The sequence below is a fragment of the Anser cygnoides genome, chromosome 3 (genome assembly GCF_040182565.1).
Source record: "Anser cygnoides isolate HZ-2024a breed goose chromosome 3, Taihu_goose_T2T_genome, whole genome shotgun sequence".
Taxonomy (NCBI): domain Eukaryota; kingdom Metazoa; phylum Chordata; class Aves; order Anseriformes; family Anatidae; genus Anser; species Anser cygnoides.
In genome coordinates, this window is record NC_089875.1 from 35,780,214 (window position 1) to 35,805,071 (window position 24,858).

The 24,858-nt window shown below is 36.2% G+C and overlaps 1 protein-coding gene across 4 annotated transcripts in view; it reads left to right on the plus strand.

Moving 5' to 3' along the window:
- Window positions 1-24,858, plus strand: part of STRN (striatin) — a 69,658-nt gene that overhangs the window by 31,342 nt on the left and 13,458 nt on the right. For 2 of the 4 annotated variants that reach the window (XM_066993904.1, XM_066993903.1), the window contains exons 6-15: window positions 4,620-4,755; window positions 6,594-6,729; window positions 10,153-10,263; window positions 12,490-12,576; window positions 13,139-13,282; window positions 15,903-16,039; window positions 20,210-20,385; window positions 21,367-21,414; window positions 22,094-22,215; window positions 23,049-23,216. In XM_066993904.1, the coding sequence (XP_066850005.1) occupies window positions 4,620-4,755; window positions 6,594-6,729; window positions 10,153-10,263; window positions 12,490-12,576; window positions 13,139-13,282; window positions 15,903-16,039; window positions 20,210-20,385; window positions 21,367-21,414; window positions 22,094-22,215; window positions 23,049-23,216 (1,265 nt within the window). The remainder of the gene's footprint in view (window positions 1-4,619; window positions 4,756-6,593; window positions 6,730-10,152; window positions 10,264-12,489; window positions 12,577-13,138; window positions 13,283-15,902; window positions 16,040-20,209; window positions 20,386-21,366; window positions 21,415-22,093; window positions 22,216-23,048; window positions 23,217-24,858) is intronic. The other 2 variants (XM_066993905.1, XM_066993906.1) reach the window with 2 other exon arrangements.

Genomic DNA, 24,858 nt, shown 5'->3' on the forward strand with positions numbered 1-24,858 from the left:
ACCTCTCCTTTTTTTGCCGGGGACCAAGGCAGGTAATGGCTTTGTGGCAGGGCAATTCATGGGAGGAGTTTGTGGCAGCCTCCCTGGACATGACCACAGAAAGTCCCAGAGTTCCTATCAGGAAAGGAAAAGGTAACAGCAGAAATACTGAGGGTGTTGGTTACAATGAAAATACAGGACTGTAATATGGCTTTAGTCTAAGTTAAAACTGACTTGCAATGTGAAACGTCTGGGTCATGCTAAAAGCAGGAAAGCTATCCATCAATGTGCTGTTTTGTTGCCACGTAGCTTCATTTTTTCTATAGGTTATGGTTTCTCCTTTTCATTCGGTAAAAGAAAATCTAAACCTGGATTTCTGTTAAGATCCTGAATATTAAATGTTGAAAGCCAGTTCAACACTACACATATTGTTAGGCTGCTAATGTCAGGGCCAACTGGAGTTTACAGAAAATACTTGTCTTGAGCCTTGTGACTGTAGGGCAGAAAGGAAAGAGTTGGCTGCAGGGGCTGCTGAGGCCCAGTGAGGTCCCAGCAGACTTTAAATAGTACATGTGGAGTATCAAACACTGTATTTCTTTGATTTCATGGGAAGAAGTTATTATTATTATTATTAGTCTTAAAGGGGCCAAGGAGTTAAGACAAATCTGAATAATTAAACGGCCTGTAATATACAAGTTAGAATGAGATTTTCAGGGTGGTCACAGCTGCAGAAAACTCTGGCAACTTCTCCCAAGAGAAAAAAATATTCACGGGATTTCAGGTTGGTATTGCTTTAAGGGAGGTAAGTAATTAAGTTACCAACCCATTTATAACAAGAATTGTTTTTTTTTAAACAGGAAAAAAAAGTGTCTTATCTTTGGGGATCAGAAGTTCCCTGTGTCAAGAATAATCTGTGTGCTGTCCATCTGTTAGTAGTAAGATGGAAAACCCAGCAGCATTAATGTACCTGTATGTTACTTCCTGACAGTACTTACTGTGCTTGTTACGCTTGCGACAAACAGTCCTGCCGTGCTTACGATGCACAGACACGAGTAGCAGGTGCTGTCTGCCCAAAGGTTTCCCTGGCTTGTTGGATACGGCTACAGGAGAGGAGGATGTAATGCACAGGCAGAGCTAACAGGTGTCTGATAGAGAACATTATGTTGGCTAAATTATTTTGGGGTTTGGTTAGGAAGTGGTAAACAAAATGGGATGGAAACCCTCGAGAAAAGGAAGCCAAGGGTGGAGTCCAGGAGAAAACCATGCAAGGGTGGTGTTACAGAGTACAGTTGAGGTACAAGCGGTGGAAAAGTGATTGAGAACCTCTGAGGAGCACAGAGTTGAGGAAGGCTCTGCCAAAATTACGTTGTTCTATGCTCTCTGCTTTGGCAGCTTTTGTCACTGCTCCTGCTGTCTGGCTTGTTCTTCCCCAGCAGTGTTTCTTCAGACAGTGTGGCTGGGGAAGAAGGAAAAAGCACCACTTGAAAAATGACCGTTTCCCCTACGTGTGTTTTGATCACAGACAGTCCAGTAAAGAGAAATTGTCCTTTCTGAGACCTTTTTGGTTTTTTTTTTTAGTCACCCCGTATTTGTAGCAGCTCCTGAATCTTGCCTCCCTCATGCTTATAACATGACAGTTCACATGCCAGTCCTTGCCCTCGGATCTCCAGTACTATTGTTTTCACCCCCTCAACGCTTTTTTGTCCAAGTGTTATAGACTACAAGAGCCCTGGAAACGTTGAGTTGTGTTTCTTTTTCTAAAATAGAATTTAAAGGAGTTCATTGTACTATACTATCTCAGAATGTATTTTTGCCGCTTCTGCTTTTTCCTGTTGCTTTGTGAATGACCCCATAACTGAAACAAACTTAACAGATGGAGAAAAATGAAACAAGCGAGTTTCAAATTGCCATCAAATTATATAATACAAATTAACTAAGTCCAGGTATTTTCTCCTGTGTATTTTACAGTATTCTTAAGTGTTCATGTTGACAGTAATATCTGAAGTAATGTGTTTGTTATGTTTATGTATTGCTAAAGGATGAAGAATGCCATAGATGTGAGTCACTGTTGACTAGGCTGTAAAAATTTGTTAGGGTACAATATAGCCAATCAAACTGTCTGTGAGCTTGAAGCTTCTTTTCTGGGTAGAATCTTTAAATAGTTTAAATATTCTGACACAGTTTTCTTTTTTTTCTTTTTTTTTTTTTTTGTTCTTTTGAAGTCTCTCTTGGAAGTTGTTCTCTAGGACAAATAATCTTCTGTGGTACTATGCTGACTTTGTACATTTTACTAGTGTGCAGAAGTTTTGGAATGTATGATTAGCTTTTGTGTTTTCTAGTTCATAAGGTGCTTTTTTTGGCCTGTATAAATGGAGATACACTCTTAAGTATATATCCTGCATACTAAAAGATGTAATAATTAATAAGATAGTTGCATGCAGAACAGTTACTGCAGAAGAGATAAAATCTTCTCTCTTGGTGGTCAGTTTGAACTTTACTGTAAGATCAAATGAGTAGAGAAACTAATATAGGTATGAATTACTACAAATACTTGTGTCTGTAGAAGGATATTTGGCATGCAATAACAAGTTCTGTCAATTAAAAATTTTCTATTCTATATTTGGTAGTACTTCATACATTGCTATTTACTGTGGTATGCCTGACAGTTGCTAATACGAGACCACAATGTTTTTACATGGCAAAATACACAGGAAAAAAATAGGAATGCAGTTTTGGTTGTACATTTTAGTCCACTAAAAGTTAACAAAGACATACACTATTTCCTAAAAATCAAGAAGTTAGTCAAGTGAAGAACATTACCTTTCTGCATTGGAAGCAGCAAAATGACAGCCCCATAAGACTTCTTTGAAACTGTATATTACTGCTAGAGATATGTGAGGTGCTATAATTTGCCAATATAGTAGTTAATTAAGGAAAAAGAACAACGTTATGTAGTGCTTTCAGGTTTGTCATAGAAACACGAGGGACAAAATAGTGCAAGAAGCAAGGCAAATTGGAAGTGTGTTTGAGATTGTTCTCATCTAAGATAGATAAGAGAAGTGAAAGGAATATATTCTGTAAAACTAGTGACCATGACAATGTACAGTGGTGTCATGGTATATTATGCTGCTGTGTATGTGGAATTTCTAGTGTCAAGTGAAATCCTTACAGGTATTTTCAGTCCATGAAAAAAGGGTGGGATGGCAAGCTATCTTAAGATGCCAACATACTGAGGCTTTGATGAAGCCACTTCTGCTAATGGTTGTCATTTATGCATGGAAATAATTGAGCTGAGACTGAATAAAGAAGGAAGTATTCTGTTTATCATGCTGTGTTACACGTGAGAGCTTTTGCCCTTGAATGTTTCCTGTAATAAGCCTTTGCAAAGTGTTATGAAGAAACACTGGAATAAGTGGGTGATGGACAGATAATCAGGTGTTACACTGCAGGGAGTTTACAAGGCCTTACTATTGTAAGCCTGTAAATTGATTGAACCTTTTGAAATGGGTCACAGCAGAAGCAATATGTAGCTTTAGCAAGGCACTTGCTGGCAGAAAGGATGACTGTACAAGATAATTCAGAACTACAATTCTGAAATGAGAGGGAGAGACTTCTGTGGTTTCAGTGGTTTTGAAAATCAAGATGGCGTGCATGTAATGATGAATTATGCAACACAGACTACTGATTAAAGGTAAGAAAACAACAATAACGTTTGTTTCCTTTACTGTTTTAAAGTCATATAAAGAATTTGAAAGGTTTTACTGGAAGCAATCACTAAATTCAAACTGAATAAATTTTTTCCATACTTTATTTTTGAAATATTGATGGAGAAGTACATCTTCTGCGTAGAAAACATGGTACCTGTTGTTAATTCTGGGATTGCTTTACATTCATCCGAGTTTTCTTTAATAATGGTTATAGTCCAGCTTCTTGGATTCTTCCTCTTCAGTTGTTAATATGACGACCCTTGTAGTTCCTGTTTGAGAGGCACTCCCCAAGTTTGTGCCAATGCTGGCGGTCATAATTTTACCCAATCTTCATCCCTTTCCTTGTTTGTTTAATATTAACGTCTATGTGACTGTTACTTAGTCATCAGCAATATTTTTCCATTATATTGTTTTATAGTGGCAAATTTAGGTTGTCTAAAAAGTTAATGAATGATAGATCTAGAGTTTGATGTTTCCCACAATGTGGAGAATATCAGATAGCAGTGGCAGCAAAATTGTCTGTACCTTGAGGTACAAGTGAGAGGTCAACTTTGTAGCTATAACTCATATCCTGGTTGCTGCGGCTTTCAGTGAAGATACATCAGTATTGGCTTTGGGGCATGTATCCAATGGAGAGTGCTTGAAAATGCTTTTAAAATAACAATAAAAAAACTGAAGCACCTGTCCTGGTAATTGCAGCTGGATGAGGAATAATCGTTGGTTGTAATAAGGTGGATTTATGGATAAGATTTAGCTTTTTAACCCACAGTTTTACCTGTAATAGTCCATTTTTACCTGTAGGCTTATTTTAATTTCAAGTGTTGTTAGACACCATAAAACAGAACAGACTTCTTTATGATTTATTTTGACATACAGTGACTTCATTATGATTTATTTTGACTCATGGTGTTGGTGGTTGTTGTTGTTGTTTAGGAAGCCAGAATTGACTGACTCTGCCTCTCTGCTAGAGACCTTCAAGTTCCTTGAAAATGCAGCTGCAGACTTTAGTGATGAAGAAGATGAGGAAGATATTGAAGGAAGAGAGAAAACAATCATTGATACCGCAACAGTGAGTGGAAAAAATAATTGAAAAAGTTACGAAGAACAGAAAAAGTGAGATTAATGAGATGCCTATATGCAAAGTATATGACTGTGTATGTACACGTGCAAATCATTAATGCATCTTTATGATGGTCTGTCCAAGCATGTGTGCATAAGAGGAATTATATATGCATTTCTGAGTTCGTTAAGCTTTGTTATCTATATTGCTTTCAGTTTAGAGTGACAAATGACGAATTGTCCTCCAACTATTCCATACTGCCTAGTATTTTTTTGTATACATTGGATAGAGTTTTTAAGGTACTACATGTACTTTCTTACATTTTTCAGCTTACATTGAAGGTATTGCTTGTAATGTTGCAAGTCAAACATGCATTGTTTTTGAATATTTATATAAATGCATTTAATATTTAAAGTGGCTTGTAGAAATTTCCCCTTGTAGGGATACAGAACTGAAATACCACCTCTTCTTTTAAGTGGAAGGAAGAAAAAGTATAAATGGAAAATTTTTGTATATAGTTAATAAACTTTGTGAATTCAGTCAAGTGCCTGAACCCTCCCGATGTATACTTTGCAATGTGATTTGGTCAAATGATCACGTTATATACATACAATCAATACCCAATTTAATCCTCTTCTTTTCAGAATTAATATTGATTCATTGAGTTGTTTTTCCTAACAATTGAAACAGATATGAGTTTTGATGGATGTGATCATTTTTATGAACAATTTTAAGAACGAACACTTAAAAAAACAACCGCATCGGTTGTAAAGGATCTCTGTAAATTTGTTCCTGTCGCTGCTGAACTGTGAACTAATGTCTGAGACTCATCTGTAAAATCATCTGTAATATAGTATGTTCACTAAGCTTGCCGAAGTAATGAAGCTTGATGTTGAGTATTGTTTTAGGTTTCAAAATTGGCTCATTTAATTTAGAGGAAACATTTATCTTCGTGCACCATGAGATGTTGGCCTATCTACTGAAGTCTTCTCGGACTTACTGTTAGCAAGGTTCCATGTCAAAATACCACGATGAATGTAATTTTTCTGGAGGAGTAAATCTTTTGCTACAGATTTCAAAATTATCAGTTCACCTGTTAGTTAACTAACTTTAAGGCAACTAGTCTTTTTGATTATTGAGGGAAAAGTATATTTATTCAAAAAATAATAAAAAAGCATACTGTGGTGTGAGGTCCTTCATTGAAACATGTATTTCTTTTTCCAGTTCCCAAATTTGTTTTAGAATTGGTGAGGGAAATACAGTTTAAACTTCGAAGTACTGTGTGTAAATAACAGTAATATCTGAGGAAGTAATCAGGATAGAATGACTTTTGTCAAACCTAAGCAAATTAGCGCTTGGCAGTTTTTTTTCTAGACTCATAGTTTGGTCAGTAATTAGAATGGTTTCAGAGGTGGGAGTTAAAAAGGCTGTTTTCAGAGTAGCAGAGCCAGTTTGGCTTTGCTGTCCTTTCTACAGCATTGTGTGTTTAGTTTGTTTCTTTTGGTTGTTTTTTTTTTTTTTTTTACCTCTATTAAAAATGAATTTGTACTTTTCTGGTATTAAAAAGAGTAGTAGTCATCTAGGTCAGTGTAGATTCATTACCAAGTGATCTGAATATTGGTGGTTACTGGAGAAAAGTCTACAAACAATTATGATTATGACACAGAAATTTGATCGAAAGTTTTATGTTAATTCCAGAATTTCCATTAATGTATACTTTCTTGCTGCTTTTTCAATTTCTTGTTAGGATTTTGCATGGAAGACAAGACATTACTGGTATACGTTAGGTATAATACAAAGTGCATGTAATTTAATTCAGCTTTTTGCTTTCCTTCCTCACCTTTTAGATTGTAAGGAAAAGAGTGCTGTCTGACAGTTGTGAAGACAGAGATACAGAAGAAGCTTTGAAAGAGTTTGACTTCTTGGTTACCTCAGATGAAGGTGATGGGGAATCAAGGAGTTCAGGAGATGGAACAGACTGGGGTAAGGAAATGTAATGGAATGTACCAGGAGAAAAAAAATGCTCTAAGAATGTATTGTGATGGATTGATTTTGATCTCTGTCATGACTGGAGCACCTTTTGAGTATTGCTATAGTAAATCTTATGTTGACAGACAGATCCTCATAATGTAGTATTCTCATTTTTCTTTATAGTGCTTTTAGGTAAGGACTGTTGGAAGTGTATGCTTCTGGTCATTTTGTCTTTTTTTTTTTTAAATAGTGGGTCAGATAGAATTTTAATTCTGTGAGTGGGATCTCAATGTATCTTTTCCAGTGGCCAATTCTAATGAAGGACTCTGATAACGATGTATTTTATAATTCCAAACATGAAAGGTATTTCATCTTCTTTTGCTTTCTCCTGCTTTGATTCAGCAAGTACTGTGAGTCATAAAGTCTGAATTAGTTGTACTTTAATTGTGTATTAGCAATTTGGGCAATATGATCTATTCTGTTGCTCAAATTTTCTTTTATAAGCTATTAAATTATATATATATCTTCAAGCCCCCTAGTCATAAAGCGAAATTTCACAAACTATTCTCTTTGTCCTTGAAGGTCATGTCCTGCAGATGCCAGGATTTACTTTACCTTGACATAAATATTCCACATAAACCTACTGCACAGGGAAGGGAAGAAAGAAGAGAACTGATTAAGTATTTTGATGGGAAGTTTTTTCCTCATTAAGCTTCTCTGTAAAGTTTTACACGTTAGTGGGGATAGACAGAACTATGGAAGATGAATGGGAAATAATTGAGCTTTATAATGGAACTGAAACCTTGACAGAAATCAGCCACAGGAGCAGTGGCTCTCACATGATCCAACAGCTCTAGATGATGTATTTCACTGAAGTTATCAGCTCATAGTTAGACTCCAAATTATTGTTCATTTGGTGTAGCCTCTTTGCTGAGAGGATGTGTCTCAGTATTTTTAGATAGGGCAGTCAGTATTCTGTTCACCAATCAAATTTAGGAATGTTGCTCTTTTTATCAAAAATAATTTTATTAGGTTATTCTGATGCTTCTTCTCTTTAACACTTTTCAGTGTTCATGTATCCATTTATGCTTGAAAAGTATACTTGTTGCGTCAGTGAAAAGTTAGTATGCTAACAGGAGCATTTTTGTTCTCAAATTCACACTTCAAGTTTATTTTTACTTCCATTGATGACAGCTGAGTACAAATGAGCAGAAGTCTAACATTAAAAAGACATTATCGTGGAAAGTAGTAGTTCCTTTTCTGGAAGTATTAAGGGTTTTCTTTGAGTTACAGATGTTCGTGGTTTTTAGTTATTTATATCTCACAACTTATGTCTTTCGTAATGACAGTATGTAAGAATAAGCTTCTTCAAGGAATTTCTGTTATGAATCAGTTAGGTTAATTTGACCTAACTGAAACTGTTAAATGTAGCATAAAAAACAGATGCTGTGTGTAAAGGATAGAAGCAGAGAAAGTCCTTGCTTCGTTTTGGATTTTTAAGCATTACTGAATAGTTATAGTAACGTGTGGGACCTTTCTAACTTTAAAGGTCCTCGGAAGCATTCACCGAATTTTTTAATTTTAAAGCACTTGCACATAGTTCAGGATCTGCTTGTGAAGTTGAACAGAACCTGTGAGACATGCAGGAAGCATCCTAAAATAGCCTGTAGTTTTCTGGAAGCCATACTAGCTAGTATAAATCCATTTAAACTATTTGTTGGAGGAGAGCAAAAAATTTTGTCTAGCTAGGGAGGAAAAGCATGCTTAAAACTTTTAACCCGGTCTCAGAAAGGATTTTTTTTGTTCCTCCAACATGACTTTCATGTACCTTTTGGAATTCCTCATCACCTAATTGTTGATCATTAGTGGTACTTAATTGAGCGTACGTATTAAGAGGACATGACTTAGCCCACAGATTCTTTTTAAGAGTCTTTCTTCAGTTTATTACTACTTTTCTACTTGATAGCTGCTGCAAAAAGGCTAATGCCTCAAGTCTTTGGGTCTTGAATTAATCTGTCAGTCGTAAGTATAGGATCATGACTGGAGGCTTTGAAGGCTGAGATAGTTCAAACTCCTGTTGCCTTCCGGAATTTGACTGTCTCCAAGGTAAAATCTATTTTGTCCTTCTGTGGTGCAAGCCTGAACAGTCTGTCTTTTCAATGCTCATGAGGTAGGTGTAAGCAGCACTAAAGATGCTTCTTTTGACATCACTGAACACACTGAACAGTTTTCTTGGCTCCTCCTTGTACATCATCTCTTCGGTCTTCTTAAACATCCTAGTGGCTCCACTGGACTTGCTATACGATATCAATGCGATGTACTTAGTATTATACTTACCAGGTGTCCTAGGAAAAGAAATAGTGTGCTGGATGCAGTGCACAAGATGTAGTCTCACAAGTGCCAAATAAGGGGAGTAATCGCTTCCCTCACTCTACTGGCTACCTTACAGTTGGTAAAGCGCAGTATGATCGTCTTTGCTACAAGAACAGGCTGCTGGCTCCTCTTCAGTTTGGTGTTGGCTGGGATCACTAGGTGTTCTTCTGCATAGTTACTTTCTAATTAGTCAGTCCCCAAAATAACCCAGGCATGTTTTTGTATTGTCTATCCAAATAACTCCTTTGGTTTATGGTAGGTAGTGTTCTGCTTCCTCTGCAGATGTAATAACACCCTTTCTGCAAATTATTTTAAAGATAAGTTTATTAGTGTTTATATTTTTAAAGGTCTAGAATATTTGATTGATGTACAAAAAAAAAACTTAGACTGAAAATAATTAATTTTTAAATTAATTTAAAGCAATTTGGGGGAGAGGTTTCAAAAAATAGGTGGGGATTTTTTTGTCATTAGGCACGTTGACATGTTTTGTATAGTTTTTTTTCAAATACAAAAAATTCAGGCCTTCCCCTTTTTGTGAAATTTCATGGCTTTAGTTCTTTAGTATTTTCTTCAAAGCTTGGTGATATGTATACTGTATTCCAAAAACGTATAGTTGTACTTCTGCTTTGTGTAAATGACAGCATATCACAAAGGCTATGAAATGAAAATTTGAAATGTAGTGACACAAAATCAGAGTGGTAATGTTATGTTGACCAGTAACATAACTGTTGCTTCTAGATGTAGTAGTTCTTTCCTTAGAGGAAAGAAAAAGCTGAAAAAAAATGTCCTGAATTATTGTAAAGTAAATGTTGCTTGCATTTTATGAACAGCTGTGTATCTGGTTGTAGCAATTAGACATGAAATTTTATGTCAGTTTCTTGTTAAGAAAATTGTGAGCAAATAAAAGTGGGATGGGAGTAGCAGTTTCATAGCTTTCACAAGCTTGGTGCTATTTCTGTCTGTTTAAAATAAGACAAATACAGCAGCTGTTACCTCCTTCAGTTGGAGGTCACTTGGTGACATTACTGAAAAAGGATGTTTCGTTTGTTTCACTTTGTTTAGAAAAGGAAGACCAGTGTCTCATGCCTGAAGCTTGGAATGTCGACCAGGGAGTAATAACCAAACTCAAGGAACAATACAAAAAGGAGCGCAAGGGGAAAAAGGGGGTGAAGAGTAAGTGGAAAACATTGCACCTTAAAATCATAAGTCCCACACCTTTCACACCCTTAATTCTATCTCTCTTTCAATGTTTTCCTAAAATTACTTACTCTTTTACTTTGCTGCTCCTGACTGCTTTCCTGTTCACCAGTTCTCAGGGGTTGAAATTAATGATATTCAATCAAGTTACCTGATAAGTAGCTGGATTAGATATAACTTCTTCCAACCATGTGTTGGACAAACTGAAAATTTGTGCTTGGAGAAGGGATTATACTTTTGTTATGCAGAAGCATAAATTGTAAAATGCATTGGTTTAGTACTTTACACTTCAATACAGAAAATTTCAGAACCCTTTTTTAGCTGGAAACATGCCAGTTTCACAGGAAGATTTAAAGTCTGATATGTAAATTAAGTAACAACAGAAACTTTCTTGAGTATCATATTAGATGACAGAGGGAAAAACCGGGTTAATTTCTACCCCTGTTTATACTTAACATTCACAACATGAAAGTCATACTATCATCATAATTTGTTATGCAGGGCTCGAAATAGGAAGTAACTCGGATGATCCATTTATTTGTGAATGATGGGATTTATTTTTTGACTTTATCTGTGGGAATAATCTTTAAAAACATTGGGTATTTTTACCCAAATAAAAAAACTGTGATCAGTATCTGAAATACAGTTTCTAGCCCTGTATTGTAGTTTTTTGTTATGTTTCCTGAAACAAATCCATTTTATAAAACCAATATTTTTCATAAGTTAAACTTGAAATTTTCTGAACTCAGATGAAGTATTTAAAATGAAGCACTGTATTTGCAGCTCTATTTCAAACTTCTAGCCATACTGAGAATTCATGTGTAAATGATGTAAATTAGTAATACTGCATGTAATCTGGTAGGAAATTGAGATATTTCTCCCTTTGTGGGAAGATGCTTATTAATACCAGTGATATTCTCACTTCCAAAGAAACATGCCTAATGATGCAAAAAGTCAGATCCTCGCATTATTGTTTGAGGCTGACTTGTTTTATTAGCTTTTGTATTGATGTGATGAGTCTCAGCAGTTGGTTATGTTGCTGAAGTTACTCAATCAAATACACAAAGTTTTTTTTTTTAAAGTAAATCATTGCCATACTCTAAATTCCTTAGGTGATATTTTTGTTATCTTTGGAATCATTTCAGTTACTGGAACTTGCAAGCCTGGCAAGAAGTTGAGTTAGACAACTGAAATGTTCATGCTTCACAAAACTGATTCTAAATTTCTTTATGGTTAAGTTAGAGGTGGCATACCAATATATGACTTCAGTGAAATTGATATCTAACTTGCCTGTTATTTTTAAAATACATGAACTTGCTATGTAGCGTCAGGGTGAATAGTTGTAGGGTTAATTTAGCAGAAGTTATTTAGTCAAACTACTGAAATTATATCCTTGAGCAGCTATTGAGTATTATTTCTTTTTGGTAATGAAACTTAATATTTTTAATATAGATGCAGTTATTACTGGAACTTGTTCTATACGTTTATGAGAAAAATTCCAGATGTAAGGTGGCAGCATCATAAAGACAACTACTGCTTAGTACGTTTACAGTACCTTTTGGATTGATTTGATTGGTTTGATCTTGGGAGAGCAAATGGTTTACTGCAGAACAGAATTAAGCATCTTTCCATGGACAAACAATTGTTGGATGGGAATCAGTGCAGAAAAATCGAGAAGAATCCCAGTCAGTTTTCAGCTATGTCTTATATTGCACGTAGTGAAGAAGAATGTGAGGAAGGAAGTCTGGAGAAAAAGAAGGGACTAAAAATCTTGACATTAAGTTGTACAAAGCTTGCAACTATGACTTTAGTCTCATCATAAATCATGTTTAAGTGCTGAACTGCTGCTAAATAAAATACTGTTGTTTTTATAAACCAGATACGGTAGTAAAACAATCTTGCAAAATCCTACTTAATTTTTTCTCAATTAAGTAATATTTTTGTGACAGACAAACACAATTTAGTTAATTAACTGTCATTATGGCTAGGGTGGACAAAGTAGAGTTTGCAACTGCATTAGTAAACTTAAGATTTTGCAAGGCTGTAGTAAACACTCCTGTGAAGTAATAACAGCATACATATATTAGAGTACACTTCTGTGTTAAAGCTGCTTAAAAATAGCTGTATTATTTACTGGTCTAGGAAAAAACATAATGGACTATGGGTAAGACATTTTCCCATTCTTAATTAAACTTACAACAGGAAAAACTACCGAAGATATGTTTCAGCCTCAATCCTATATAAAACAGTCAAAACAGGGATGTGGGAAAATGATGGAGCAAAGCACAGGTAAGTGTCAAGAAGGGCATGGGTCTTCACCATATGTAGCTTCAGGAAGTAGGCCAGTGAATCCAGTTGCATTTTTATTTTAATGTAGCTATATTTTTTTAGTTTATATAGTTCCACAATCCTACACTCCTGCACAAATAAGTTAAAAATCATCATCTTGTTGTAAGAATTTGCTGCACAAAGTACCTGATGCACAAATGTTAAAACATTCACAAATGTTATAAATTGCTTTGGAAAAGTAACTACTCTAATAATTACTGTTCCTGTGACCCAGTCAGAGGCATTCTTGAGCATTCCATGCAAATAACAATATGAGTTAATAAAAGTGGGGAAAGTTGTGCATTTGCAATTCTCAGTTGCTTCTGTCGCTTTCTTTTCAAGAAATTCATTTCATGCTGGATGATTAGTTACTGCTGAGAATAGGTGCTCATTATTTTTCTATGGTAACATTTTAACACAAGGTAGGATTCATTGTTGCATGTACTGCTGTACCATATCTGATATAAATAGTGCTGTTATGAATTATCCGTAAACTATTTTGTTTGTTTGTTTTTCTGGTTAGGGCCCAACAGGTCAAAGCTGCAAGATATGCTTGCAAACTTGAGAGATGTTGATGATCTCCCTTCATTACAGCCATCTGTTGCACCTTCTTCTAGGCCCAGTAGCTCAAGGCTCATTGAACATGAGATAAACAGGACAGATGAAGGTAAGTATTGAAAAGTTACATACACCTTTATAAAGGTAGATGTTTATAGTTAATTCTTCTTAAAGAATATCCTCTTTGTAAGTACGTTATAAATGCTAATTCGGCATTATAAGTTCTGTCTAAATGCAATAAATGGAATTCCCATTCCTCCCCTCCAGTCTTTACTAGGAAGGTCAAGACAATTTAAGAAAAGCCTTGGGTGGATACCTTTGAACATGATGGAAAAAACTTCTTTGGCATTTGGTGGCTTTATACTATGGGGATCTTAACTGATTTGCTTGTGTTCATGCTCAGCTCTAGCAGACAGGTGTGGAATATACATTTGATATGTGTGTCTCTTTATGCACATAATTTGTGTGTGTGATATGTATACATAGACATATGCACATGTTCTTTTTTTTTTAATTCAAAGATAAAAGAGGCTCTGCAGGTAAACACATGCCTAGGTATAGGTTTGGAATGCATGTGGTGATTATACAGTAATATTGAACGACTTACAGCTTGCCAGTGTGTTAATTTGCACAAGATGTTCCAAAAATTCAAAAAATTCTCATAGTGGCTCGGTCCAAGTATGGAAAACCATGCATTTTTGCAAAACATAGTGTGTGAGTTCCTTCATTAATATTGCCTCTTTAAGTTGCTAAATCATGCATTTGGTTCAACATCTGAGTTGCTGTAATATGCAGCATAATAAATATATTAGGATATATAAACTTGTAAAAGATCGTATCTTGCTCTTTATTTAAATGGTGAATGTGTCTTTAGAAAAATGAGCAAAACATGGTGTTGACTTAGCGGTCTTTCAGTGAGTGTGAAGAAGTAGGTCGGCCAAGTTATAATTAAGATGCATAAAAAGGCCTGCCGTGTGGCATAGTTAGTGAAGATCTCAGTAGTTCTGTTTCCTACATGCTCAGTGATTTTCTTTATGAAAGAAGGGGGTAACTTAGCAACACTTCGAGAAGTATAGGAATTTTTGGTTGAATGTTTCCTTTCCAATCTTCTCCCATGTACTGAGAGACGTATTTGCAGAGCTCTATTTTCATGTCCTTTCAAGATTGTGTTTTTTAATTTAGAGACTCAGATGGACTCTCAGGAAAGCGAGAGGACAGTTGACTGTTACTAGTCTGAGTTCAGTATTACAAGCTTCTAGTTGCATATTCCTTTTGCAAATCTGAGACCTGCTGATATTTTTGGCATACGTTTTTTTTTAATTCTAGTAACTTTCCAGATTTGACATCCTGTATGTATTGGGTGTTGAGTGGAACGTTGCATCATAAGGTCAAAAGAGAGAATGAGAGAGTGATAGTTTAGACTTCAGGGTGATGAAGGTAAGGGGTGTTTGTAATTAAAAGGTAATAACTAAGAGACCTAATCAAACAGCAGAGCTGAAGGGTTTTTACTTGATTTTAAAGGGTAATTGAAAACAAACAGGACAATTCATAGAGGTGCATGAGTGGAATGGAAAGATCACGTAGACTGGGTTAGTTTTTGCTGGATGGTCTGGAGGGGAATTGAATAGAATCTGAACCTGACGCCTTTAGACAAGGGGGAAGCAGCCTGAATAAATCAGGCTATTCACTGTAAGCCACGGTTTGTTCAGTTTTAACTTACTGTTGATGCTGCTAGACTAAATAAGATGCTGAGAATGAGCTGGTGTTTCCTTTTTTCTCCATGGTAGCAATGGTATTTGCAAGGTCTTTTATTTACAATGGAACTTTAGGGGGGTGGTTTGATTGGGAAGTAATTTACTGAAAAACCCTTGTAATTTGAGACATAAGGTAAAGTCTGTCATGTTCAGAAGATAGCACATTTTTATCTATTCAGTCCCCTTTTTGTGATCTGTAGTTTTGGAGAGTTGTCATAGAGCGAAGTTCATAAAGGCATAGTTTCTTTCCAGTTGTATCACTTGATGCAGAGCCTTATATGAACTGTTCTCCTCTTAGCCTTTTATCCTTCCATTTCTAGTGAATCTGGCTATGGATATGTTTATGGGTTGGTGAATGGAGCTCCTATAGGCATGCTATAGCAGCTGTAAATTATTAAGATTGCATACTGCTAGTACAAACCCGGAATTAAATAGTGACTGACCTATTTGGCAGTTACAGTAATTTTACGAGTAGCAGTGAATTCTCAGCTTCCAGACGTACTGCTAGGTGGTAGTGCATGTAAACAAGCCTCGCTGTAGACATGCTTTTGAATATGTGCAGATACAGTGTTAAGAAGGAAGTCCAGCTGCTCCCATCAGCTCTTCTTGGGTCCTTTTTTCTGCTTCTACAGGTCCTGTTTGCATATTTTATAGGGGAGCTGGGGAAGGGCCTGAGCTTTTCTGTGTTACTTTGCATTATATATGGGCGAATGGTAGCATACTCTTCCCTTCTGTGGCTAGTTACACTTACTGTCTTGAGTCATGCACACTTGAGAGTGTTCAGAGGATGCCATTAATTGGTAAGTACAATGATACGCTTTAGAAGTCTATTTTTTATGGATCCTTTTATGTCTTTTTGCACTAAACTACTTGAGAGATGTTTAGTATTTCAGAAGTGGCAAATATGCTTTTATAAATCAACACTGTGTAAACCCATGCTTCATGGTTTCTTTTTTTTGTTGTTTTTTCTTGCAGTGGAAGCTTTAACATTTCCTCCTTCTTCAGGGAAATCTTTCATTATGGGAACAGATGAAGCCCTTGAAAATGAACTGGGTCTTGGAGAGCTGGCAGGCCTCACGGTAGCCAATGAGGCAGATTCGCTGACTTATGATGTAAGTGGTTATTAATGGTGAGGCCATATCTATATGCAGTTTTGGGTCCCTTCGCTTCAAGAGGACTGTGGAGAAATTGGAGGGTCTCCAGTGGCATGTGACTAATGAAGAAATGTTGAGGGAACTGGTCTTGTTTAGTTTGATGTAGAGGAGGCTAAGGGGTGCTCTAATAACAGCCCTACAGGTGTTGGAAGGATGCTTACAAGGATGATAGAGCCAAGCTTCTTGGTAATGTCAGGTGTTAAAACAAGAGGAAACAGTAAAAAATTATGGCATGAGGGATTCATATTAGACATAAGGGAAAAAATAGTTGCCCAGAGAAACTGTGGAATCTCCGTCCTTGAAGATGGTTAATACTTGGCTAGGGAGAGATATTGCTGACCTTATCTGGTGTGGACAGTAGTCTCTTCTCAAATGGTAAGTTGCACCAGCGACTTTTAGCAGGTCACTGTGGCCAGCACTTCTCTGTCTGTGTGTGTAACGTATGGCTTCCTTTTCTTTCAGTTTGTATCAAAAATCTTTCTTATAAATGTTTTTTTGAACTTTTTTTTGGTGTATATTTATGATTTCTTGGAAAGATGCTTATTACTTTTAATCATCATCTTTGTGATTTACCAACTTTAAATTAGTCTTTAGGTTGCATTGCCCAGCTCTCTCAACGTTGAGTGGTTATTGATAAAATTTTTGAGTCTTGCATGTTGGGGAGGAAGCATGCCTTCAGTAAATCTGACTATTCAGTAATGACCATGTGGGATTTTACTGTCACAAATAAAATCTGAGATTTCAGAAATAACCTTCAGGTTCTTAGTTTGAAGCTCTACCCTTGTATGCACTTGTAGAGCAATACATTGCATAGTTAATAAAAGTTTACATGTTTTGAGAGTGACACTGTAGAAACACGCTCTACTACTAAAGCAAGTTTCTGAGCATGTGACTGTGAATCATCAGGACTGCAATGAAATAGAACATCTCTACTAAGATTTAGTATCTTAGCATCATCTCCTAACTTGTTCTCAGATCTTAAGTTTTTTGTTAATGTTTCGTAGCTTTGTCTACAAAAAGATGGTAAGATGATTTACAGATTACATTTTTTTCTAGTTAAGCTGAAAACTTAGATGCTGATTTTCTTTAAGTTCAGAGGACACAACACATCTAAACCACCTGTACAGGAGCTTAATGCTTTCAGTGGCTGACTTCATTGTTCAGTTGTCTGTATAAACTGTAGTGTTTGTCTGTGTCTCCATACCTTGAACTAAGAGCTTTTATTTACAGAATCTATCATTCTTTATCTACCCACATCCCATCCTGCATGGTGTTAACTTCTGTTTGTTCACTTCTAAATCCTGTGTTAAGTCTAGTGATCAGGATTCGTAGTTGTGCTTGCCTTATCCCTTATCTTTTCCAGTGCTGACAATAAAGGAAAAAAGTGTTTGTGAAGCTTTTTGCTCGTGTCGCTGTACTCTTTATTGAAACAAAATGAATGATTAGTTTTTCCCTTTCAAGCTTCCTTGAAAGCTTAGCTTACAAATAATATAATCTGCTTTTATTTTGGACTACTTCGTATATACCTGCCAAATGGGAATCAAGTAGGATTTAGTAGGATTAGTAGAAATTTAGTAGTTTTTTTGAGTGTCAGTTTTGTATCACAAAGAGAATGAAGTTGGAAGTTTTTGTGTGGATCAGTCTTTAAATTCATTTTCTCTCAAGAGCTGCAGACAGGTTCCTGTTTTCAGGCCCTTTCTTTTCAGTGTCATTTTTACTGGATTCCTTTCTTACAAAACATGGCAGTATTATGCTACTTCATATTATGGTTTAGGTTTTTCAAATGTTGGTTTGGTTGGCAGTAAATTAAAGAATGGTTTTAAATTAGTAATGTAGGTTATTAATTTATTACTTAAAAGAGAAGACTTTCCTTTTGGGCATAACAAGGTGAAATTTCCCAGATTACTAGTACTATCTTAACTAAACAGTACTGTTCATCTTTTTTTTTTCCTTAAATATTGCATATTGTTGTCTTAACAAATGTTTACTTCAGTTGGTTCTTATTTATTTTCTTCTTAGTTTTCCAGGTAGATTAAGAAGCTTCATAAAATTGTAACAGACTGAGCACTGTACCTAAAAGTATCTAAGCTACAAAACTATTACGCATAATATACTGGCAATAACACATTATATTCTGACTCAGAGGTTTGGGACGTCTGCAGTAGGCTCTTGCTTGTTTGCCTTTAACTTTGAGCATCAGAATTGTCCATAATCCTAACTGCATACCATAGCTATTTCGGGATTTTTCAAGTTATCTGTATACATTATACAGTTAGACACAGCCGTTACAGTTACAAGTAAAGCCAAATCGGGAGCTAATTTTGGGGTCGAAACCCCCCTCAAGATCTGTTTTTCAAATCTCAGTTTGCCTCACTGTTTTATTTTAGTGGGGAGAGAGAAAAGGAGGCTAGCTGCCTTGCCAATAACCCAGCTTCTTGCAGCTCTTGCAAGTCTCCTCGGTGAAGAGGAGTGTTGGTGGGGTGGCCAAACAGGCCAGGGTCTGTCTCCACCCCTGCTGCTGGTCCGCTGGCTGGGATTGCCCTCCATCTCCTTCCCAATTTTTAAGCTAATCATCTTGCACTCTTTTGGAAGAGCATCTTTGAATGAATGAGAAACAAATTGGGAATACTATTCTGTCAGAACTGGCATGTCCTGTTAGGTGACTGAGGTGTCTGTGTGGCTTTGACAGATACGACACAGGACCTGTGCTTCTGGTACGGCAGCTGGAGGTCAGGTTCCATTCCCTCCATCACCTAAATAGGTGCTAGATGCCTGTCTTTAGGCAGCCAAATTCCACTCTGGACATCTGTGCATACTCTGTGTGTTGTACCTTTTTTGCTGAGACTTTCTTGGCCAGTCTCCAGAAAATCTCTCAGAGCTAACTTTGCAGTCCTGCCCCATCCTTGCTCCGGCTCCAGCATTTGTCTGTTCCCTCTGAGCCAACTGAACTCCGTAGACTGGCAAAGAAACTGAGCTGTCTCACTGAGCAGACAGTGCATAATTACTAAGAAACGTGATGAAACCAAACCTGCTGTTTGCTGTGCCTCCTTTCTCATTGTTTAAAATCTATGGAACCTCGTAAGTGAAGCGTAGTTTTATTAATAAAGCCAAATGTAAAAAAGGCACTTTTGTTTTAACCTTTTTTTTGTGTGTTCTTTGACATTCTCAAAATGTCTCTCAATAGTCATCTCTTTCTTGGAGTTAATGAAACTAAATTATTTGGGATTATCCATAGCTTTTATTGTAATGAAATCATCAATATCTGAGTCACAGTTGTTTATGTCAATGTTTTATTAATGGACCGTTTCCAGTGGTTATGGCAAGGTAAATTTAACTATGGCAGTATTGATTGATGAAATCATAAGTCTATTTGGCATTTTACGTCGTTTGTTCGGAGGAGCAGTGTTGAAGTAGCTGTTATTTTTTAAAGGGCTTTCTTTTTGGATCTGGTGGCATTTGTTCCTCAGTAATTGTCTGTGTATATGATAGCTTAGTTCTTGCCAGTTATATACTTAGTATGTAGCTGAGGTTTTTTTGTTGTTGTTTGTTTTTGTTGGTTTTCTTTCCTCCTCTGGCACAGTTTACTTGTCTGGCATTATCAGAAGCTTGTGTTGCCTTAGATGAGTAAGTTTGATGGTGTTCTTTTCTGCACTGCAAAGACATTTGTACGTTTCCATTAGATCTTTACTTTAGAGATGCTATGTTGATGGTACTCCCAATATTTAGGGACCACAGCCTGCTTGATTCAGGCCCAGTGTTAATGAATGAGCCAGTAGGTATAGATCAACTTTTAAATACTAAATCAAGTTTACAGAAGTATCAGTCAGAAAAGTACTTTCCAGCTTTTAAATCATGTAACTTAGTAGATGTGGAGTATTTCAGTTGCTTGAAGTGCATTGCTGCAGAGGTATACTCGTTGCCTTTGTGGAATACATCTACCTTCATACTCGTTTTAAGTAGTCTAATCAGTTTTAAATGGACTGTTGCTCAAGAACAGGTTGTTATGAAAAATAGGCGAGGTAATTTGACAACTGAAAATGCCAAACTAAAGTTCTGATTTCCTTTCCTTATGCCTTCCAAATTAATTGTGAATTTGCCTTTTTTCTTTTTTTTAATTGTGATTATTAGATAGCAAACAATAAGGATGCATTGAGAAAGACTTGGAACCCCAAATTCACATTAAGAAGCCACTTTGATGGAATAAGAGGTCTGGCTTTTCATCCGGTTGAGCCAGTGTTAATAACAGCTTCAGAGGACCATACATTAAAAATGTGGAATTTACAAAAAACAGCCCCAGCAAAAAAGTAAGATTTTTTGTTTTGTTCCATTAAAACATTTTTATTTATAGAAATGGAGCTTCATCTGGGAGTTAACGGGATTTTTTTCTTCAATTTAAGAACAGGAAAACAAGCTCTTAGAGAATTATGGAGATTTTTAAAGAGCACCAGAAGAAATCTACACATGTTCATTGATGCATTTTATTTTTGAAAATGAAAACCAACATTTTTTGTATTTTCTGTGTAGATATCATTGCAAATTAATTTACTAGTGAAGATATTTGGATGCAGCCTTGTTAGTGTGGTTGCATCTGTATATAAATACACACGTGTACACTATATAAGCTTATATAGACACACACATATATATATATGCATGTATCTATGTACAGAATTAGGCATTGATGAGTTGTTACTAGGTTTGCTTGTACAGTGTCTCTTTCATGTTGCTGTGGCCATGAGGAAACAAGCAAATTCTTAGCAGGGCTAACATATTGGGGGAGTAGTACATGATACCTTTCAGGAAGATTAGGCAAAGCCTCTGGTCTTCCTGAAGTCTGTGGTGACAAACCCCTGATTGGTAAAGACCTGAGCAGTAGTTAAAGTGATTTGTAACTGTGTTACAGCTTCGGTATAAAAGCAAAGTGTCATAAACCTCTTTCATCAGATAGGGAGTGGGAACACTTAATGATATATTCCAACTGATACTGATAACCCTCCACTCCTTTCCCACTATTGATGCACCTGCTGGTTTGATTGCTGTGTGAGAGATCTTGAACTCTCAACCTTGCAAGTCTTTAAATAAACAAATAAACAAAAATCCTATCATATTTTGAAAGAATGCAAATAATTACTAGATATAGAAAAAAATCATGTTAGGAGAAGGAGTTTTGGGGGAGACTTCAAAAGAGTTAGCATTGATTTTAAGAATTTAGCACTTTTGGCAGATTTTTGTAAAGCATTGTGTAAGATTGTACACATGTTAACATTTTCTTGTACCTCATTTAGGAGTGCTTCTCTTGATGTAGAGCCAATATATACCTTCAGAGCACATAAGTGAGTATTTGCTAAGAACATTATCGTATTTTCAGAAACAGAATATTTTTAAACAGAGACAGAATTTGTTAAAATTTCTACTATGTCAACTACTAGTGCTTCCAGTAGTGCTTTCATGTAGTGCTTCTAGTTCCCATGTTATGTAAAACACCTGCATATGTTCATTTCCTTTCTGCATAGATCTTTTTTTGTCTGACACTAAGTACAGCACAGTTTTTTAAAGAAAACCGTAACAATTATACAGTTCAAATTCAACTAAGTTTTCTTTTCATCATTGTATCTCCTGACTTTTTGTTGGATATGTGCATACGTAGAATGAAGTTGTTCCCAGTGAATTAAAATCTACCGAATCATTTTCATGAAGAAGCCTGTAATTTTTTAAAAAGGAAAAAGTTACTTAAGTGAAATAACAAAGCCTGTAGTTTTAAAGTGTAAGACATTTCATATTTCATGTTCATAATGACTAAATTGTTCTGACCGTAGTTATGTTACCAAATATTGTGGAGGTTTTCTTGTAGGAAGTGTTGTAGCATACGATCTGAGAATGCAGAATTTCTGTTGCAAACAGTGCAGCAAATTTATTGCGTTTTTTGTGGAAATTTGAGGATTCGATTGACATTGTTCATCACTTAATGAAAATGTTAATAGTCAACTTGTTGGGGGTTGGGGTTTCTTCCAGTGGACCAGTGCTTTGTGTGGTGATGAGCAGTAATGGCGAACAGTGTTATAGTGGGGGAACTGATGGCCTCATCCATGGCTGGAATACAACCAACCCAAACATCGACCCCTATGATTCTTATGGTACGTTGTCAGGCACACCAACAAATGATACATTTAGTGACATTAATGTTATGTGGCTAAAACAGTATAATAGGTAGGTAGAAATACTTCTTGGCAAATTTAAAAGAGAAAATTGAATGTTGGCTTCAATTAGTTTAAGTGAATTCTTGTTTTAATACTGATACTCGTTAATGAGAAGATGCAATGTGTCATTTTCATAAAAATGCTTTCGTCTCTTCACAATTTTGACAAACAGCTGGGTTGAAAAAGTAAAAGATTAAACCAAATACTCGGCAAGTGCAGGAAATGTTTATTTTAATTTTCTTTTCTCTGACAAATCTCTGCGCAGTTGAGATAAAAAGAGGTTATATAGTCTGAGACCAAAGTTGTTAATGTTTTCCGTGAACTGATAAAAAGACCTAGTTCAGAAAGGTTTACCAGATCTGAATGGGTCTCAGCCTTGTGTCTGGCTTTTGAAACATTCTTCACTTCTCATAGCTTCAGATATGCTTGGCCTCGAAGTTGTATTTTGGAAAAAAAGATGAATATGCCATTAATGGCTGCTTGAGAGAGAATTATGAAATGAAAGTCTGTTTTCCAAACTTTGATACTGTCCTTTCTGCTTAAACTTTGATTTATTCCATTAGCTACAAACCAAATACTATGTATGCTGATGAAATTAAAGCATCTTCATCCCAGAATAATTGTGACTATTATGTTGGTAGGACCTGGTTGGGTTTTTTTTTTGTTTCGTTTTATGGACTAGCTTGTTGAGGCTGGTCTGTAAGCACACAGACCAAGATACAAATATTGACTTAATGCAATCTTTGTTCTGAAATGTTTTCTGTTCACAGATCCTTCTGTTCTAAGAGGTGCTTTTGTAGGCCACACAGATGCAGTGTGGGGTCTGGTTTACAGTGGCACACACCAGCGTTTGTTGTCCTGTTCAGCAGACGGCACTATACGTTTATGGAAAACTACAGAAATTGCTCCAGCTCTCAATATATTTAACGATAATCAAGGTACAAAAAAGTGCCCTAACTTAAAGTTCATTACCACTATTCAGAATGCCGTAATTTTGGCTATTGAGTAGAAATCTTTCCTGTCTACTTTCCATGTCTACTGGATTTTTTATCTTAATGAGTGTTTTTGTGGGGTAGTAAATTTGAGTCTCTTCTCCTTTGACACCAGCTAATATTGATACCTACACACAGGGGGATGCACACATTTAAAAATTACTGCAGCTTATCTGCTGATATTACTAGATCCATGGAGTATAATGCACCTCCTCCATAACTGATATTCAGACTGAGCTTCCATTAGGCCTTTGCTTCTGGTTTGTCCAGAATAAAAATCCCTTATTGCAAGAGCAATTTGGAACAGTCAGTGCTTAGGCTCAGGGCAGTGTCCTAGCACCTTTCTAGGTGGGGTTCCTTGTGGCACTGACAAGGAAATAGAATTGCCAGATTGCAATTGATTTTCTAGTTTGTGCATTAAATAAAAAGCAATAATCTAGTCACCCTAAGTGCTGCTTATTGAAAAAAATAGGATTTAGTTAGGATTTAGTTGCTAAATCCTAAGTTGTTTAGGATTTAGTTGCTAAAATATGATGCACAGACCAAAATCCTGTTCTTTAGAGCCTAACTTCTTGGAGTTGCTGTTTCAGTAAATGCTCTAGAAGGAGTCACTTGACATTGTCTTAAGAACCATCTTACACCTAATGGTTCTAAAGGTAACCCACAAACCAAGGCAGTTCTTTGGTTCTTCCGAAAAACTTCAAGGCAAAATAAACTTTGGCAGAACTGAACAGACTTTCTGAATTATGTTGTAAAGCTGATCAGATCTGTCATGATTTGTTAAAATAGACTGAGCAAAATAGAAACGTTTCATGCAGTTCAGTTCTGGCAAAACTGTGTTTCCAAAAGTCTGCAGGGTTCTGTCAGAATCGTAACTGCTTTGCTTCCAGCTTGCCTACCTCTCTACTTTGAAGATTTCCTGGAAGATTTTTTTTTTTTAATTTGAAGTTATTAAATTAATGAGGGGCAAATGGGAGAATAGTCTTGACTCACAGAATTAATCTATGGTTTTTTATATTCTAAACTGTGAATTAAAACTCAGACGTGAAATTCAAAGGTTCTTCTTTGAAACAGAATTTTGCCTATGGCTTATTAAAAACTTGAACAAACTCTCTAAAATATTCAGCAGTCATCTCTCAAATCCTTTAGATTAACCATGTGGGCTTACCAGGAAGCTGCAGGTAAGCAGGCATTGCAGTGATAGAAAAGGTCACTTCAAAACAGTACAGGTTTCATCTTCATGACAGTCTTTTTTGGCTTTACTGTGTTATCTATAGTTACTTAACATTTCTGAGCACACAGGGCATGCAAGTAAGATGTTTCTCCCATGAGCCTTGAGAGAGGTGATGATACTCCTGCATTATCTGGATCAATGGACATTAGGTCACTTGACTTGGGTATCTCACTCTATACCTCTCTTCCTTCTCCTGACATCTGTTGGAACTGATGTTGTTCTTTCACATAGTTGGTAGAGACCAGTATGTTTGAGAGAAATTTTAAAGCTTATTTCTTATACCCAAGATCTGCTCATCTGACCTTCTGTCATGCTTAGGTAGCCACAGTGTGAAGACATCAGATTTGTGTATGT